This window comes from Vicugna pacos, chromosome 19 (assembly GCF_048564905.1).
Source record: "Vicugna pacos chromosome 19, VicPac4, whole genome shotgun sequence".
NCBI lineage: Eukaryota > Metazoa > Chordata > Mammalia > Artiodactyla > Camelidae > Vicugna > Vicugna pacos.
The window spans coordinates 35,332,717-35,350,685 of NC_133005.1; the positions used below are offsets into that span (position 1 = coordinate 35,332,717).

Consider the following 17,969-nt stretch of genomic DNA (forward strand, 5'->3'; position numbering starts at 1 on the left):
TACAAAGAAGAAAATGAGTCATTCCTAATCCTGGTCAGTTACAGCCTCTGAGGTGGCCTGTTTTCCTGTAGCAGGAGGGGTGCTCTTAAAGTTCTCTCTGCCTCAAGCCCAAGGTGGAGATTGTATGAAGGTGTTTCATTAATGTGCACAAGGCAGATGACTACACGAAAATTCCTTAACTGTGGCTTCAAATATTATTTGTAATTATTGTTAAACAATAAGAACTGTGAAATGCCTCGTTTTCACAGTCTTAGGCCTACACGGAAGTACTGACATCTACTTTTTTTTTTTTTTTTTTTTTTTGATGATCAGACATCCGGTATAAGTGAGCTAGGATGCTCTCCAAAAAGACAATGTTTGCTTTCTGGAAATGATCTCTCCAAGCCAGCAGAGCCCAAATCAGCTTCCTTGTTCAGTGCTTTGATCACGTCACCTCCCTACCCTCCATCTCTTCTGTCAGGAGGTTTAGAGAGACTACAAGACCTTCTGGGGTGAATTACTGCTTATCTGAGTATAACTCTATCCCCTCCTTTTTTGTTTTGTCTTCTCTTTTTGTTTCTCCTCAGAACATACTCTCATCCCAGACCCTTTTTTTCTTGTAGTTTTATTTCACAGTTTATGAGAAGTTTGACTTCAAATTCAATTCCTAAATGTTCTCTCACTTTGAGGAATATTGTCTGGCTGTGTTAGAGCCTGCTGACTTGTCTCCTTTTGTCTCTTGGCCCCAGATAATTTCCACGTCCCCGTTCTCTCCTAGCACACTTGCTCACGCTGAGCCAGGAAGCTCTCACCAGATGAGAACTGTGCATTTCGTTTTTTGTAATTACAAAGAAAGGACTGGGTATTGTTTCTCTCCGATACCTCTGATGTGTGGTGGGGATACTCTGTGTATGAAATTGGCTGGTTCTTGCTGCATGTGTTTAATTGTGTTCTTTGTTGGGTACTAGCAGGGGTTCCTGAACGCCCAGATGGTTGCGCAGCGCAGCAGGGAGCTGCTAAGCCATCACTTCCGGCAGCAGAGGGTGGCCGTGATGATGCAGCAGACACAGCCGCAGACGCAGGCCTTCAGCCCGCCCCCTAACGTGACCGCTTCCCCCGGCATGGATGGGGTTTTGCCAGGGCCTGCGATGCCGCAAGCTCCACCCCAGCAGTTTGCATATCCACCAAATTATGGTAAATTTGACAGTGTCTTCCCCAGAGTAACAGCACTAAGGACATAAGATTGACTAGATCTGTTGTATATAAAAACAAAAACTATTCACTCTTTTTTCACAGGAGAAACAAAATTAATTAAAAATAACAAAAATGTCTATGGCAGTGCACAGGGGATTGAAATTGAGATAGATAATCTGTCAGAGCTGAAGTTTTTTCCCTCCAGATCTTGTTTTTTCATAAAGTTCCCCACATCTTAATTTGGAAGAAAGACTTACCAGGTCCTCCCCCCAGGATATCACAGAAGAGAAGAACTCTGCAGTCAGGGAGAGGAATGCACTGTGTGGGCCTTTTGGGTTCCTTTTCTTGGTGGCTTGGACATACTAATTACAGACATGCATTTGCCTGTTCAGGTCAGCTTTTGCAAGGTTCCAGGAACATGGTGGCGGTGGGGCTGGAGGTATCTGTTGGGGAGACGACATTTGAGGTTGCATTGCTGTCAGCTGGGAACACTAGCCCTTGACCTCTAAAGAGGGACAGGGTGATGAGTAGCATGATATGGTGTCTTTTTTTATGCAGAAAGTTCATTGCAGTAACTGCCCCTCAAGGGGTCCAGACAGTACACTTCTGTGTAGTGAGCCTGTTGCTCTAGTGTCACTTTGGTGAGAAGGAAGAATTGCTGGCAGGCAGCATCTTTTTCTTACACTCACCACCTTCTCCCACCTTTGAAAAGGAACATCAAGTTAGCTGATATTCTGAGGAGGTAGCATTTAAGCATTGTAATTTCTTTTTCTTCTTTTTTTAAAGGGATGGGACAGCAGCCAGATCCAGCCTTTGGTCGAGTGTCTAGTCCTCCTAATGCAATGATGTCATCAAGAATGGGTCCCTCCCAGAATCCCATGATGCAGCACCCTCAGACCACACCCATGTACCAGTCCTCAGAAATGAAGGGCTGGCCGTCAGGAACCCTGGCCAGGAATAGGTGAGGAGCGAGGACTTTAAAAGTCATTCATGTTCTAGTAGCAAAAGTTCAGGGAATTAATTATAAATTAATCATTTCCAGCCAAGCCTGTTCAAAAGGCTTGGGCTCCTATTATAGAATGTTTTTTGAGATCCTCTGCTTTGTAATGTCTTCCTACTATGCATGTATCCACAAGGGTACTGAGTACAGACAGCTGTGAAAGTAGAAGGCGGGCTGGAGGTTTTTGCATTTTTTGCTTAAGTACAGTGACACTGACAAAATTGTGCTAGTATCTTTGTGCATGTCCTGTGTTATGAAGATGACCCAGGAGGTAATGTCCCACTTTGTTTACAGCTCCTTTTCCCAGCAGCAGTTTGCCCACCAGGGGAATCCCGCGGCGTATAGTATGGTGCACATGAATGGCAGCAGTGGTCCCATGGGACAGATGACCATGAACGCCATGCCCATGGCCGGCATGCCCATGGGTCCTGATCAGGTACGGGGGCGAAGCGGGGTCTGTTCCTCACCTTCCTCAAATAGTTCTTCCTGTTCTCCGGAGAGAAAAAAGCCTCAACCATAATGTTAAGGTCCTAGGTAGATTTTTTTAACTTGGATTTTTTACTTTAAAAAGTACACAGTCCTGGAAAACACCTTTGGTTTGAAGGCATTGGGCCGTTTAATACTTTTCTAAATCTGGGATGTGAGGACTGAATCAGCCAGAGCCATGTTGCAAACCATCAGTGTAGACATACAGGTTCTTTTCAGTTGGGCAAAGCGTATATTTTACTCCTGTTTCTTCTGGTTGCCAACAGAAATACTGCTGACATCTCCACACCAGGACCTCAAGGAAATCACTGTACAAAATGACACTGCACTAGGATTGTTGGGAGTAAAGAATCACTGTTCTAGGCACCCAGCTTTGAAGAGAGGACCAGCTTTGATCTTCGTCAAGAGTATTCCCAGTGACGTCATTTGAGCAGGACTGGATTTTAAACTGAAAACTACCTGTTTTTTTTTCTTCCTTCTGTGTATCATGATGTTTAAAACAAATATTTTTGGCATTCTGCCTTTTAGGGATGTGATTCTGGAGGTATGGAGTGTTACTGGTCATGAAGTGCTCCTGTGTCACTGTTTTATGTGTGGCTACCCACAGTCTTTGGGAAAAAATGTAGATGGGCCAGAGAAAATTGGAGAAATCAAGAGGGATTAGAAAGTCCGGTTTCTCTGGTTGCAGTATTGAGTGAAGAGCATGGTCACAGCCTTTGCGTGTTTGTTTTTGTCACTACCAGGTAGTTCTGTCCCGTGGAATTGGCATTTCCAAGTTCTCCTTTAATGATAGTGTTTGCGTTGCTCTGACCCTACTCTTGTTTGTTCTAGCTTTTTCCTAAATAGGATTTTGATCTACTCCTAATATCCTGTAATACTTCACCTCCAGGAATTGTCCTTGGTGTCAGATGGCTTTGCAGAAGGGAAATGAGATGACAGTATTTAATCGCAGCAGTAGCAGTTTTTCTCATGCTAACGTGCAGCTGAGTGCACTTTATTTAAAAAGTAGTGGATAAATGCAATATTCTCGAGGTCTTGAGGAATGCTGGACCACATTCCTGGTTTTTGTCTAATCTGTTGGACGAGAACTCTGATTTGTTGTTGTTGAAAGTACTGGTGTCACCCTTTGCCTATATGGTAGAGCAATAATGCTTTTTGAAAATAAACTGCAGAAAACCCAAGGCCAGGTACTGCATTCTGAATCAGAATTTTGCAGTGTTTCTGTGAATAGATTTTCTTTTGTAAATACGACCTTTAAGATATTGTATTATGTAAAATATGTATATACCTTTTTTGTAGGTCACAGCAACTCATTTTTACAGAGTTTGTGAAGCTAAATATTTAACATTGTTGATTTCAGTAAGTTCAGCGTGGTGAGGTTAGAGTCATCCCCTGAGTCCTGTGGTCTGGGGGCGGGGACAGGTCCACAGCTTTCCCCTGCCCTCAGCATTAGATGCCTCGCTCTTTTCAGTCTCGTAATCTAAATGCTTTTTAAAGAGATCATTTGTTTAGATGTAGGCATTTAAAATTGTTTTAAAAGAAATTCCTCTACCAGAACTAAGCACTTTGTTAATTTGGGGGGAGAGAGTAGATACGGGAAGTAGACTTAAAAAAAAAAGCTATCAAGAATTGTAAAAGATCAAGCAATTTGATTTAAAAAAAATCTTGGATTTTAAGCGGTCCATAAATTAAACAATAGCGAGTCTTTTTTTTTTTTTTTAAATTGAGTATGCTGTCCGTTTTAGGAGTGCTCCAAGGTTTTGGTTGCTAGGACCCGAGTCCCGCGTTGAGATCTCAGGAGTAGAATCCTTAATGTGTGGTTTCTGGTGTCTGCTCAGCTGCCTTGTCATTCTGCTCGTGTGATGTCCTTGCGGTTCCTGAGAATTAGCCGCGTTGTGGTGATTTCTCGAGGAGCTCCGTCTCCACAGCAGGCGGTCTCCCGCTGAGAGCCGCAGCCTGACTGGGCGCCTCTGCTCCTTCCCTCCTCTGGCGCCCCCCCCCCCCCCCCCCCGCTCCCTTCTGCTGCTGCCACTTGTCAGTCGGGAGCAGGGAAGAAAATCAGTTTTAATTCCCTTTACCTTTATCAGGTTCAAACAGTTGAATGAAACCGAGTTTTTGGACTATCTATAAATTTCAAATATCTGTTAGCCTTGGTGTCATTTCCTAGCAATAACTGAGAGGCAGTTAAGTTTCTTTTCACACATTTAGCGAATCTTTCGAGGTGTCTCTGAAGGTAAGATCATTTATTTCTTTGACTTGCTTATGAATAAGTGAAACTTGTATTTCCAGAACCACCAAAAGAGTGGATTTGAGTTTCATACTCCCTCCAACCTTCCTCCACCTGGTTAAAAATATAAGATTGTAAATCCATCAACTTCCATCCTGGTAGCCTGTACTTCTCAGATAACACATCCTCCTGTCTGGAGACAGGCAGAGCTGAGGAAGAGTTTCTTTCTAGACACAGTTGCGTCTGGTGTATCTGAACCTTTCTTGTTGAAGTCACATGTGTATGGGGAGAAATAGAATGGTGCTCTTACCTTCCTTGACTTTTAAAAATTAAAAAAAATGTTTTGTGATTATTTCCTCAGTTAGTCCTGACTTCAGGCTAACTAGAAGGCAGCACCCCTGTTTTATATGGGAAAAAATGCAGTTTATTATAGGTTTTTATATTTTCTACTTGTTCATTTTACTGGTGCAAATTTAAGATTTTGATTTTCTTTTAATAGATCCAGTCTTGAGGTAATTGGTTGTTTTTACCTTTATTCCCCTTTTATCTTTTTTGGATAATTCTCTGTATACTCCTGCTGCCTACCTCTCTTCACCCCCCTCACCCCCGCGCCCTTTCTAAACCTTAGTATCTGTTGGGTGAACAGTATATCTTTTCTTTTAGAATGTGAGATATTTCCAATACTTACTTTTTGCTGAATCCAAAGATATATAAATATATATTTTATAAAGATCAAAATGATATAAAGGAGATACATGTTTCTTCATTTAAAAAATAGAAATCCATTGTTAATGTTCATATTGTGATGCCACTTTTCTAAATTGTGCATCTGGATGGAAAGGTGTAAATATCAATAGGACTGCTTAATCAGTATTTAATATCTAAGGTGAGTTGGGGGTGTATAAGGGTGGGGTGCTACAAACAGGTTTGCTGTCTTATAAGTTCCTTGGTCCACAGAATGGACTCCCAATTACCCATGTGCCTGCCCAGTTGTCTTTTTATTTGCAGAAGCCATGGTTTCTTTCACATAGGAGGGAAGCCTCTTGGATAGATGAACTCTCCCTTCTGCAGAGAAGCTGGGGCTGCTGTTCGGCTCCAAGGCAGACTGCTTAATCGTGAGCAGAGTGTTCTTTTTCTTCCCTTCTCTTTCCAATATGTAGAATTTTGAAGAAGATAGAAATGTCATTCTGAGAGCAATATGTAAATTCTCAGGAATTGACTTACAGTATTGAGAATGAATTCACTTTCAATCAAGTTTACATTAAATATTGCTTTTAAAAAATCTAAATCATTCTTTACACTGCAAAGAATCCAAACCACATGGGATAACTTATGAGATGGTTGGGTGGTAAGCTATGACTCAATTTGTTGATCATTTTGGATGTCACTGTAAATAAAGGTTTCTATTTAAGCCTAAGAGCCTGCTGCCTTTTTTTTTTTTAAATCCTTATTGGATTAAAGGTAAGAGATAAGGTTAAGGAATCCTGTTTCAGATAATGGTAGCAGTTTCTGTGAGGCTAAAAGAAATCTTGAGGACCATGGACCTGTTCTTAGACAAGGGGCATGCTTAGGGATTGTCTGTTAAGGAGAAATGGTTTGGAGTAGGTGATGGCTGTGGTTTGTCTTCCCATTCTAGCATTCTGACGGCTACCGTCACCTGGTTGGACCACACTGTACAGAAAGAAGAGTTGGCTAAGGTGAACCGCTTTGCAGTTGGTCAATACTTTTTAAAGTGCGGTCCTGAAGCTGGTGTGTGATGTGAGACTTAACTTTGGGGTCCCTGAAGCATGGTAAATTCTAGTCAATTATGACTATTCTCTCTTAAAATACCGTCTAAACCCAAGGTGCCCCCTTCCAAAAAAAGGTGTTCTCTGATAGTATCTTGAACAAAAAAAACCCAAACACACCAAAAAAGTTCCCAAGAATGGCCTTTTACAAAATGTCAAAGGTTACCTCACACCAACTGCTGGTCATTGGCTGGGGTTTTCAACATTGTATGACAATACTTAAGACTACAAAATTTCTTTACAAATACAATTTTGTTAAAACTTGGGACATACATCAACTTCATGTTTTTGTAGGACTTGAAAAAGCATTAGTTCTGGGACAGAAAACAAAAGAATCCTGGGAGAAATGGCATCTGGTGCGGAAGAGAACCGTCCACGAACGCATGGGGTTCTCTCACATGGGCCACAGCGTCTATTGACACCACCACTCGTGAAAACTGGGTTTTCTTATTAGGTTCACCTAAAAGTTCCCAAGCGTGTAAACGGTCACGTATGTACAGTAAAGTCAGTTTCTTCAGAGGCAACCAGGGCTGCTCTGCTAGGTAGAACTTTGTCACCTCCGTTGTGCTGTTGACTCATTGTCATGCTCTGTGCACCAGTCCCTGCACCTGCACGTTGCCTTTGCCCTGCTTCTTAGCGCCTGCTTGGTGACAAACCAAAACAGTAAGAGGATTTACAGACAGGGCTGTTCTTTCCTTGTGATTAAAAAAAAAATTCCAGTGACTTTCACCCTTGGGGAAAATTTCCAAGAAAAATCTCTGTTCTTCTTTCCTTGTGACCCTCTCAGAGAGGGTTAGTGGTGACTTTCTGATATGAAAATGCGTTTTGTGCAGCTGGTGAGGTATAATCCAAAGCAAAAGCAGGGGTAAAATGGACTTCCAGAAGTATCATTACTCCCGATGGTTCTCTTCCAGATTCTGCCATGTCGACGGAAAGCAAGGTCCGTGTCTCTCCGGCCTCCCGGCTAACAGCATAGGTCTGCTTGAGATCATACAGGGGTTTTCCTTGTGCAGTCGGATGATGCCCGTTTTTTGATGGTTCAGCTCGTGCTTCTTAACCTTCCCAGCCTTCCCACAGCTGTCCCCTGTAGAACAAAGCAAACAGCTCATTCATCATGCTGTCTGTGGATTTCTGAATCAGGCCTACAGTTGAGTGAGCTTTGCCTCAAGGAGGTGGCTGCTGCTTATTTCTAGGTCTCTCAAAGAGCTGGCGACCACCTGTTCGTCTAGATTGTCAGCTGTTGGCTGAGAACCCTGTGGCTGGCAAAGATGTCACTTAAAGACCTGGCTAGAATAATGGCTAAGGAGAAAGTGAGACGTAAAGTTTAAGTGCTTTAATTCTGGTAGCACCAAAGAATGCTTTAGCTGGCCCATTAGTACCATTCTGTTAAAGCCACAGAGGTTGATGTGCACATAAAGAAAGAAACAAGTCGGCCAGAGGTTGCAAATGGCAGCTCGCCAAGGGGGTTGGTTTGCCTGCGTAGTAACAATGTCCGAGTAGCTGCCAGCGTGAACAAATTCTCACTTTTCTGTGTTTCTGGATTTTCTCCATGAATCTGAGGATTCAAATTGCATCCCACTTGGTTCCCTGTAGACTAGAGTGACCTCTCCGGGAGACCACAGCCTCTTAGCACCCCTGTTGGCACTGGAGAGTGAGCTCATAGCTTGGACGTTGTGGAAACCATTTAATGAGGCCACCTCGCTGCTGACAAGAGGGACCAGATAGAGCTTCTGCAGCCACAGCCTTCAAGATGTCTGGAATGACAAGACCTAAATGCTGCTCAGTCTCTAAGGAATGCCTTGAGCTTACTAAACACAGATGATCATGTAGAGAACAGCAGTGTATTAGACAGAGTATTAAATCAGAACATGAAATGGATCCCAGTATGTTACTTCACGGGAAGGACTGAGGTCACTGCTTCCCCTCTCATTAGGGGAACAGATGAGAGGAGAGTGGGGAGGGCATGCACACACAACAGCCTCGGCAGAACAAAGCGGATCACACCAGATCTGTTTGGAAACCAGTTCCTCAACTCACAGTGATTTGGAAGAAGGTCTCTTCATTTCTGGCCACTTTCGACGCTGAAACTGCCTACGTTTTCAAGTGTCAAAAGGAGAAGGAGTGTTAACCATCACCAAGAAAGAAAAAGCGAGCCCCAAAGAATATACTAAGATGGTCTCTGAAGGTGCCACGTATCACTGGTGGGTGACCCCCGGCCCCTGGCAGCCCAGAGAAAGGGCAGCGTCTCAACCTCAGGTCAGACCACAGGGGGCGCTGCCATACGGGGCTGTTCTCAGGCTTTAAAAACAAGACCAGTACCTGTACTGCTCATAGCTTCCTCCATCTTTCAGTCCTAAAGGGGAGAGAAACGCACAAAAGAGAAACAGATGATTTAGGGCAAAAATGGCACAAGGAAGGACCAACTCTAACTGCCTCTTTTTCTTTTTTAAAACACTAGGTTTTTTGTCAGAAATCTACGATGTGGCCCCTAGGCAGACAGAGTGGACTGAGTTACGAGGTGAGCTGTCCCTGAGACTCCTTGTAAGTCGCCTGCGCTCCTGTGCCCCCAATCCGTTTTAGGGTCCTGTTGACCCTGGTCAGGGTGGGGGAGGCGCACATGGGCACAGTTACGCTGCTGAGGGCAGGGGCAGACCCCGAATCTGGGCTCTCGGCATGTGTCCTGGGGGAACGTGTGACATGCATGGGCCCTGCATCTAGTCACGTTACTCGTCCATAAACAAGGACCAGCAGATTCACTTCAGGGTTGTTGGAAGGGTTACCAGTTACTGCATGTAAAAGCCTCAGCACCCTGCCGGGCTCGCAGTGATTGGTAAGTGGTGGCACTTACCACAGAAGTAGCACCGGGGTGGTGGACGTTCTCAGCCGCTGGTGAGACTGCACCAGCTCCTGGTGATTATATGACCCCCTCAGTTCCCTCCCATGGTCACCCCACTCTCCATGCTGGGGCGTCTACTCACCCAGGTCCATGTTTCGGGTTCGGGGGTTACACTGCTTGTAACCCTTGCAACTCCGCAGCTCCATGAGCTGCACATGCAGCTGGTTCAGGACATCCCTGTCCAGTGTATTGACTGCGTTCATCAACTGGTTGGAAGAAAGGTAAGTTGTCAACTAGGTGAGTACGGGGCCCCCCACCCGGGGGACTTACTTCAGGTAGGTGGGGAGTAGATGGGGCCAGGGGATGGTGACCTCTACTTCTGCAAGAGCTGGAGTTTGGAATAGGCAGGACTACCCTTTGCCTCTAGCAAAAGGTTCTCTCTCCACGTGAATGAAAACTCAAAATAAAAACCACCTTTGTGTACTTCACACTGAACTCCTGGAGCCACTGGTCAGGAAATTTACCAAGCCTGGGAAGCCCTTCACAGCCCTCAGGTTCTCTTGATGAGAAGGCAAGCCATGTGGACAAAGGCTGGTTAAGTGACCTGGGTCCCCACCTGGTCTGGGAGCTGCTGGTGACCCAGTAACCTACTGGCTGTGCTACCCGCTTTTGTAAAATATGGGGATAACCCACCGAAGGAGAAAGCCTGGCAGCCTGACGGGTAATGCAGGATAAGCGGTGGAGTTGCTGGCATTTAAAAATCAGCCTTAGTGTTAAAACTTGCTTTCAGGCTTTTCTTGAAACATGGAAGATTGGACAATACCAAGGCCATGCTACTGAGAAGCTCTCGTGGGTCGTGCTTGTCTGTTTAGAAGGGACACACACACTCCCCTCCCCAGACTCTGCGGCTGCTTTTTGTCTTACATGTTCTGGCTACTTTAGTCCTGTCCGTGCTCAGGTAGGTTCATACACAGAAGCACGGGGTGCGTGCTGCATGAGTGGCCATCCCATTATCCATGGGCTGTGGCCTGACTCTTGGGACTCCTGAAGCTCCAAAGTTCTAGGCGTTTTCCCACGTTCCCACCAAGCCTGCTCTAATGTTGCCAGGTGCCTAAGTTAGATGGAAGAGGCTGTGCACCCCAGGGGACAGCCGGGAGGATAGAGGCAGGGAGGCCGGCTTGCAGAGTCCCGGCCTTCCGGCTGCCTTCACATTCACTTCTCCTTTTTCAGGGCCTCCACGGGACTTGGAAAATCTGTAGTCACCTCCTTGGGGAGCCTAACGGGCAGCGCCTGTGCCCCATGCCCCCATTTCTCCAGCCCGTGCTGTCCGTACCTGGTAGGGGTCTGTGTTGAGATCAAAGTACTCTAGGAAGCCGGTTGCAAATTCACAGAAGAGGAAGTTGTGGGTCTCGTTGATGGTTCTCATGCACCAGTACGTGTTGTTGTTGGCGCTGGTGCAGGCACAGAAGGGCCCCACTGCCGAAGGAAGAGACAGCGGGCCCTGAGCAGGACGCAGCCCAGTCTGCCCGCAGCACCGCCCCCAAGCCCCTTCCTGTCCGAGCACTTGACCCCCGATGATGTTGGGGAACTTGGTCCTGAAAGACCCGCAGGATCTGGTGAGGAGGCGCTCACCAGCTGGGGGCCCCTGGGTCCCCGCCAGCCCCACTCACGTGTCCAGAGGGGCGCCGTCTGCCAGTGCTGGTTGTCGTGGGTGAAGCACGTGAGGCCTGGCATGCTGCACGTGTCGTTGTTCTGCAGGCGCCGGAGCAGCTTGCGGAGTTTCTTCTTGCGCTTCTGCTCCCGCAGCAGCCACACCTTGTCCTTTTCCTGCAGACCCTTCCTAGGGACACAGGGCCGCACCCCTCACACCTCCCCTGGACCCCCGCCCTGCCCAGAGAGCCATGGAAACGGCCCTGGGGGGCCCCAAGGGGAAGGCAGTGCAGGAGCGGATAGTATTACGGGGTGGCTTGGACTCCTGCTCACGCCCGTGTCCAGTCCAGCCTGGGGTTGCAGTAACCCCCTTTGGCCACAGGGAGGTGCCTGGAGACCAGCTCAGTCCTTATCTGGGCCTCTGCAGGGAGCACTGTCACTCCCAGGGAAAGGCTAGGACTTCCTTTCTCTTGTTCTAGCTTGAGCAAAGGCCGTCTCCTCACGAGGGGCCTCTGTGTCGCTGCCCTTACCTGAAAGGATGCAGGCTGGAGCCTTTGTGCTTGAGGCGGCCTTTGTGCGGGGCGTGGTAACTGCAACAGACCCCAGCCCAGGCTTCAGACAGGGCAGAGCCGGGGGGTTGGGGGTGCACACTGCATTCCCTGGGACCCCTGTTTTCTCCTCCTGGGGCAATGCTGGGAGGTGCTATCCCCAGGGCAGCAGCCCCCAGCCAGCCTGGCTCCTTCCCCCAAGTGTGAGCTGGGGACCCCTGGCTCAGGTCTTGGCCAGATGTAGAAGGTTGGGGTAGATACAAGTGAGCAGAGACTGGAGGCTGGGCCTGGCTCCACGTGGCTTCAGCCCTGGCATCTCCAGGGAGGCTGCTCCCAGACACTCGCCACACTGCGCTTGGTCAGGCCAGCCCCGGGGGCACGCTTCCCGAAAAGGCACCAGAGACTACAGAAGCCACACGTGGCTATTTCAACTAATTCAGTTCCTCATTACACTCGCTGCATTTCAAGTGCTTGGTGGCTGCCAGACTGGGCAGCACAGATACAGCCAGGGCCCATCGTCACAGGAGTCTGATGGGACAGTGCGGCTTGCAAGTTCCAACCTTTGGCAGGGGTCCCTGAGGTGGTAACGTGGGCCGGGGCCACACAGAAGGCACTTTCCTCTCCTGGGAACCAGCTCCACAGATCAACAGTCTGCCCCCATCATCAATGCGTGAATCTGCGCATCCGGCTGGCTACGTGAGGGGCAGTGAGATGTGCCCAGGGGCTGACAATGGGCATGTGAATCATTATTTTTTTTTTTTTACTCTAAGTGAGGGGACAAGGATATAAAAATAATGAAAGGAGTCGCAGAGAGGATGCTGTGTCCCCAGGAGTGGTCCTGCACACACTCCGCACCTGATTTTGTGACAGTCACATTCTTCTGGCCGCTTTTTCTTCAGGTGACCTCGGACTTCCCTCAGGTTCTTAATTTTGTTCTGCAGGGTCTCGATCTGAGGGAGGGGGCAGAAGAGGTGGCCGTGAGACTCTGGGGGGCTGAGTGAGAAGGGATTGCCTGGTGGGGCCCCAGGTCACTGCCCGTGTCTGGGGGGGGTGGTCTTTGGTTCCACCTGCTCCAGGGAAGGGACAACAGGTCATCTCTTGTCCTGCCTGAGACCTTAAAGGTCCCCCCCCCAAGGCTTACTGGAAGGACTGAGTGTGGGGTGAGCATCTTGTAACTCAGAAAGGTGCACAGTGTGGCTACGCTGTCCTCCCTGCTGAAGGAGCTGTCTGTCCGAGCCCTGGACCGACACTGCTGGCCCTGGGGGAGGATTCTGTGTGGCCTCCCTCCCCTGGGCCGGGCTCACGGCCCTCCCGCTGTGGCTGGTGGTCCCGCCAAGCTCGCCGTGGTGAGAAACCCAGCCTCCTGTCACCTCGTGGTCAATGTGCAGCTTGTGGTCCTTCCAGGCCTGCAGGGACTTGTACAGGTCCAGGTCGCACTGGACCGTGTCGTTCTCCAGGATGTAGCACCTGCTCGAGAGACAGGATCACGTGTGGCCCTTGAGGGGGGTGGGGGAGCCCAGTCTGCCTCTATGACCCACCCCCCCCCACCCCTGCCTGGACTCTCACCGATGTGTGACTTTAATGGGGTTGGGGGCTGAGTAGTCTGGGAGGCCTCCAGTGCCACTGAAGTCCCCGCCATCCTTGTCGTCCTGGTCCTCAGGGGCCCCTTGCCAGTGCCGCTTGGTGAGGTTGCGGGGCTGGGATGTGTCGTCCAGGCTGATGTGGTGTCCCTCGATGGCCACCGAGCGGATGGAGCGATTCCGGGCATAGCTGGCCTTGTACTCTGGGCATGAGAGGAACAGCTAGGCTGGGTGGGCCGGCCAGGCTCCCCAGGCAGTGGACTCTTCATCCAGACCAGGCTGTGCTCCCCAGGGAGGGGCCTGGTGCTGCCTGGGTCCTGGGTGGGTAGCTCATGAAGCCTGGACCTCAAAGGGAAGGACCTCATGGTGATTCAACTGGGGAAACAAGTCCTAGAGCTCAGAAGGAATTGGCTGGAGGGAGTCTCACGAAAGAGCTCTGCATGGATACCAAACAGTGGGACATCCCCACAATGGAGTATCTGAACATCCAGCAATGAAGCAGTGCGGCTGCTACCATGCAGGCAAGTGTCAAAAACATTCTGCTGTGTGAAGGAGCCGGATGCAGAAGTCACAAACTGTGATTCTATCTGTGTGATGCCCAGAACAGGTACAGACGTAGGGACAGATAGCAATCTAGTGGCTGCCGTGGGATGGAGAGGGGAAAAGGGGTTTACTTTGGGGTGAGGACAATGTTTTAGAACTAGCTAGGGGTGGCGGTCGCCCTACATTGTGAATTATTAAATACTTCTGAATTGTATACTTACGAAATTGTAAAAATGTTAAGTTTTATGTTATGTGAACTTCACCTCAATAATAAAGGAAAAGAATCAGTTATTAGAAGTCTTCCAACCCATCAAAAAGTCTAAGATCTGATGGTTTCACTGCTGAATTCAACCACATTCAAAGAATACCAGTCCTTCTCAAACTCCTCCCCCAAAACAGATGAGGGAACAACTTCCAGACTTACTTTATGCGGTCAGCATTGCTCTGATACCAAAACTAGACAAGGTTGTCACATGAAAAGAAAATTATAGGCCAGTATCTTTGAACATAGATACAAAAATCCTCAGCAAACTGAATTCAAAAGTACATTAAAAAAAGGATCATACACCATGATCAATTAGGATTAATTCCAGGGATGCAAGGATGGTTCATCGTTTACAAATCACTTAAGGAAAATAAAACATTAAGGATAAAAATCTTGATTATCTCAATAAACTCAAAAAGAATTTGACAAAATTCAGCATCCATTTAAGATAAAAACTATTTGATAAAGACTCATATGACTCAGCAGCAAAAAAGACCCAACAACTGATTAAAAAATGGGCAGAGGATCTGCATAGACAATTTTTCCAAAAAAGACATACAGGTGGCCAACAGGTACATAAAAAGATGCTCCCCATCACTAATCTTCAGGGAAATGCAAATCAAAACCACCATGAGATATACCACCTCCCACGTGCTAGAATGGCTATTATCAAAAAAAAAAAAAAAACCAAGAACCAGTTTTGGCGAGGATGTGGAGAAAAGGGTACACTTGTGCACTGTTGGTAGGACTATAAACTGGTTTCAGCCACTATAGAGGTTCCTTAAAAAATTAAAACTAGAAAACACTAACTCAAAGAGATGTCTACACCCCTGTGTTCGTTGCAGCACTATTTACAATAGCCCAGATAAGGAAACGGCCAGCCTAAGTGTCCATTGATAGATGAATGGATAAAGATGTGGCATGAAGAGATACATATATACAAAATGCAGTATTATTCCGCCATAAAACAAGGAAACCTTGCTATTTGCATCAACAGGGGTAAACTTTGAGGGGATTATGCTCAGGGAAGTAAGTCAGAGACAAATGCCATACGATCTCACATGTGGAAGCTAAAACAAACTAACCTGAATACAGAGAACAGATTGGTGGTTGCCAGAGGCGTGGGGTTGGGGTAAGGGTGGGGGGGGGGTGAAAAGGTACAAACTTCCAGTTACAAAATAAGTCATTAATGGGGATACAACATACAGCATGATGACTATAGTTAGTAATACTGTATAGTGTATTTGAAAGTTACTGAAACATAGAGAACAATGTTACCAGAGGGGGAGGGGTAAATTAGGAGTTTGGGATTAGCAGATACACACTACTGTCCTACTGTACACAGGAGAGAAACAAGGTCCTACTGTACAGCACAGGGAACTACATTCAGTATCTTGTAATAACCTATAATGAAAGAGTATAAAAAATATATTTATGTATAAGTGAGTCACTGTGTTGTACACCAGAAACTAACACAACATTGTGAATCAACTATACAGTTAAAAAAAGTTGCTGAGTAGATTCTAAAAAGTTCTTATCAAAGTGAGGGTTGAGCCAAGATGGCAGAGTAGAGACTCACAGCTCGCCCTCTCCCACAAATACACCAAGAATTACATCTACAAACTCACTGAAGCGCACAGAACACCTACTGAGCTCTGGCAGAGTGCCTCTCATGTCGAAATGCAGGCGGATTCTCACAAAATCCGATAAATGAGTTTATACAGTACAGCACAGGGAACGATATTCAGTATCTCGTAACTTACAATGAAAAAGAATATGAAAACGAATATACGCATGTTCATGTATGACTGAAGCATTGTGCTCTACAACCAGACATTGACACAACATTGTAAACTGACCATACTTCAATAAAAATATATTTTAAAAAAGTTCTTATCACCAGGAAAAGTTTTTTGTAACTATTTCAAGTCGACTTAGGTAGTGATCATTTTGCAATATACATAAATACCCCAATCACTGTTGTACACCTGAAACTAATATAGTGTTAAATGTTAACTATATCCCCAATACAGACAAAACCCCTATCACCCCCACCCCCGTTGATTTGAACTGGAGGAAAAGAAAATAAGAGCCGGGCGCACATTCTTGCGGATAAACCAGGGAGGGAGGTCACTTACCACCTCCGAGTCTGTTTCCCCAGCAGTGAGCTGTGTGCTCTCCTCGGGGCAGGCGGTGAACCGAGGCTGAGACGTGCTGCTTCTAAGCTCTAAGTCGCCTACTGACAACTGAGGGCACACAGGTGCTGGGGCTCAGAGCAGGCGCCCCCACGTGCCACAGCGGCATACTGATTGTTTTGAATTGAAGTTATGTGAGAAACAGCCAGTGGGAAATAAACGATACAAAACACTCTGACTCTCCTCTTTCCCCTTGAAAGAGGGAAATACATCTCCCATAAGAAGGCATCCTCCCCACTCCAGGAGGAGAGAAAGCACCCTTTTCACCATAGTCAGGACTCAGGCTAAGAAAGCTGTGGAAACTAGCTCTGGTACTCCTCCATTAGTCTGCCACCCCAAGCCCCAGCCCCTTTGTTACATCTTCACAAATACTTGCTGCTTTGTCTGAAAATGTTACAGAAACAGCCTCCTTGTTTCACTTCAGGGTCCCGAAATTAACCTGCTCTAGACACCCTCTGTGCATACAGATTTTCTGCCCTCTTGTTAATCTATCTTGTGTCGATTTAATTATTCGATCAGCCCAAAACGTAAGAGGGGTGGGGGTGGAGTTTCCCCCTCCCCAGCACAGGCTATAGTCAGAGCCCAGATTTCTTATATCTTCTATATGTTAAAAGAAAAATTTTATCAAGTTGCTAATATTTCAGAAAAGTAGGGGGTGGGTGGGTGGTCACGTGGGAGCACAGAGCTCCAGCTTGTGAAGAGAAGACAGCAGGTCCTGGGTCCACAGGCAGCGTGGTCGGTGGGGCAGAAGCTGATATGCTGCCACTTTAGATGGGGTGGTGTGTCCTCCACTTGGGCATGGTCCCCACACTCCTTTCTGTCTTAGGTCTGACCCAGAAGCTGTAACCTCACGGCCCTAAACATCGGTTTAGGAGCAGGGTCTGGAGCCAGTCAGGGTGCAGGATTCTGCTGGGCTCTGGATGACCACCAGGTGGCAAACAAGAGACAAGGACCAGCTGGAAGGGTGGGTGTAGAGCAGAGAGGGGTGCGGGCAGGAAGGGAGGAAAGGATTCCCTCTCCCACGTGGCCCAGAGCTCCAGGATCCAGTCCTGTTGCCCCGACTCTTGGGGCAGATGCTTGTACCTTTCCGTTCTCACTCCCTGTATGAGAGTCACATGGGCCACAGGATCCAGGTCCAGGAGCGTCATCTCTGACCAAGCCTTGGGTCTTCCCTGGCCCTGGAAAGCTTTCTCCTTGGCTTTTTCCTCTCTGAGTTGAGTTGCCGTGAAGCCACCATCCCAGGCTCGAAGCACATGGCACTGAGCTGATCTCCCTGTGGGAGCAGGTCGGCTTCCCAGGAGGGCTCTGGAGTAGCCCCACCGGGGCATTTCTGCCCCTCTGTCCTCCATCCCCCAGCCATACACCCAGGGGTTCCCAAACTAGAGCCGAATCCAGGCCTTGGCCTGACTTTGTAACTAAGCTGCTCTCCACCTGCAGGGCCCACGGCTGTTTTCTGGCCACAGTGATGGAACTGAGCATTTGAAACACCGTTGAGCCCGCAAAGCCTCAAATACTTACTCCCTGGCTCTTGACAGAACAAGCCTACCAGCCCCCACGTACAGCTTTTCCTGGACTGCAGTCACACCACTCACTCTCCTTGTCACCCTAGTTGTCTGTGTTTCCAGGGTCCCGGAGGTGTCCTCTCTACTCCAAGTACTGGGAAGGGGGGACGCCAGAGC

At 47.6% G+C, this 17,969-nt stretch overlaps 2 protein-coding genes across 10 annotated transcripts in view; one reads left to right on the plus strand and one right to left on the minus strand.

Annotated features, from left to right (window-relative positions):
- Positions 1–6,303, plus strand: part of NCOA3 (nuclear receptor coactivator 3) — a 105,911-nt gene extending 99,608 nt beyond the window's left edge. For 4 of the 6 annotated variants that reach the window (XM_015237748.3, XM_072944348.1, XM_072944349.1 and 1 more), the window contains 4 exons: positions 948–1,173; positions 1,960–2,134; positions 2,468–2,609; positions 2,926–6,303. In XM_015237748.3, coding sequence (XP_015093234.1) covers positions 948–1,173; positions 1,960–2,134; positions 2,468–2,609; positions 2,926–2,937 — 555 coding nt within the window. In that variant the 3' untranslated portion in view covers positions 2,938–6,303. The remainder of the gene's footprint in view (positions 1–947; positions 1,174–1,959; positions 2,135–2,467; positions 2,610–2,925) is intronic. The other 2 variants (XM_015237750.3, XM_072944350.1) reach the window with 1 other exon arrangement.
- Positions 6,304–6,797: 494 nt separating this feature from the next.
- The window catches only part of SULF2 (sulfatase 2), a 109,860-nt gene continuing 98,688 nt past the window's right edge, over positions 6,798–17,969 (minus strand). For 3 of the 4 annotated variants that reach the window (XM_072944353.1, XM_072944352.1, XM_072944351.1), the window contains exons 12-21: positions 13,274–13,490; positions 13,078–13,174; positions 12,563–12,657; positions 11,690–11,749; positions 11,180–11,349; positions 10,843–10,985; positions 9,652–9,775; positions 8,993–9,026; positions 8,711–8,764; positions 6,798–7,757 (exon numbers count right to left, since the gene is read on the minus strand). In XM_072944353.1, coding sequence (XP_072800454.1) covers positions 7,727–7,757; positions 8,711–8,764; positions 8,993–9,026; positions 9,652–9,775; positions 10,843–10,985; positions 11,180–11,349; positions 11,690–11,749; positions 12,563–12,657; positions 13,078–13,174; positions 13,274–13,490 — 1,025 coding nt within the window. In that variant the 3' untranslated portion in view covers positions 6,798–7,726. The remainder of the gene's footprint in view (positions 7,758–8,710; positions 8,765–8,992; positions 9,027–9,651; positions 9,776–10,842; positions 10,986–11,179; positions 11,350–11,689; positions 11,750–12,562; positions 12,658–13,077; positions 13,175–13,273; positions 13,491–17,969) is intronic. The other variant, XM_072944354.1, reaches the window with a different exon arrangement.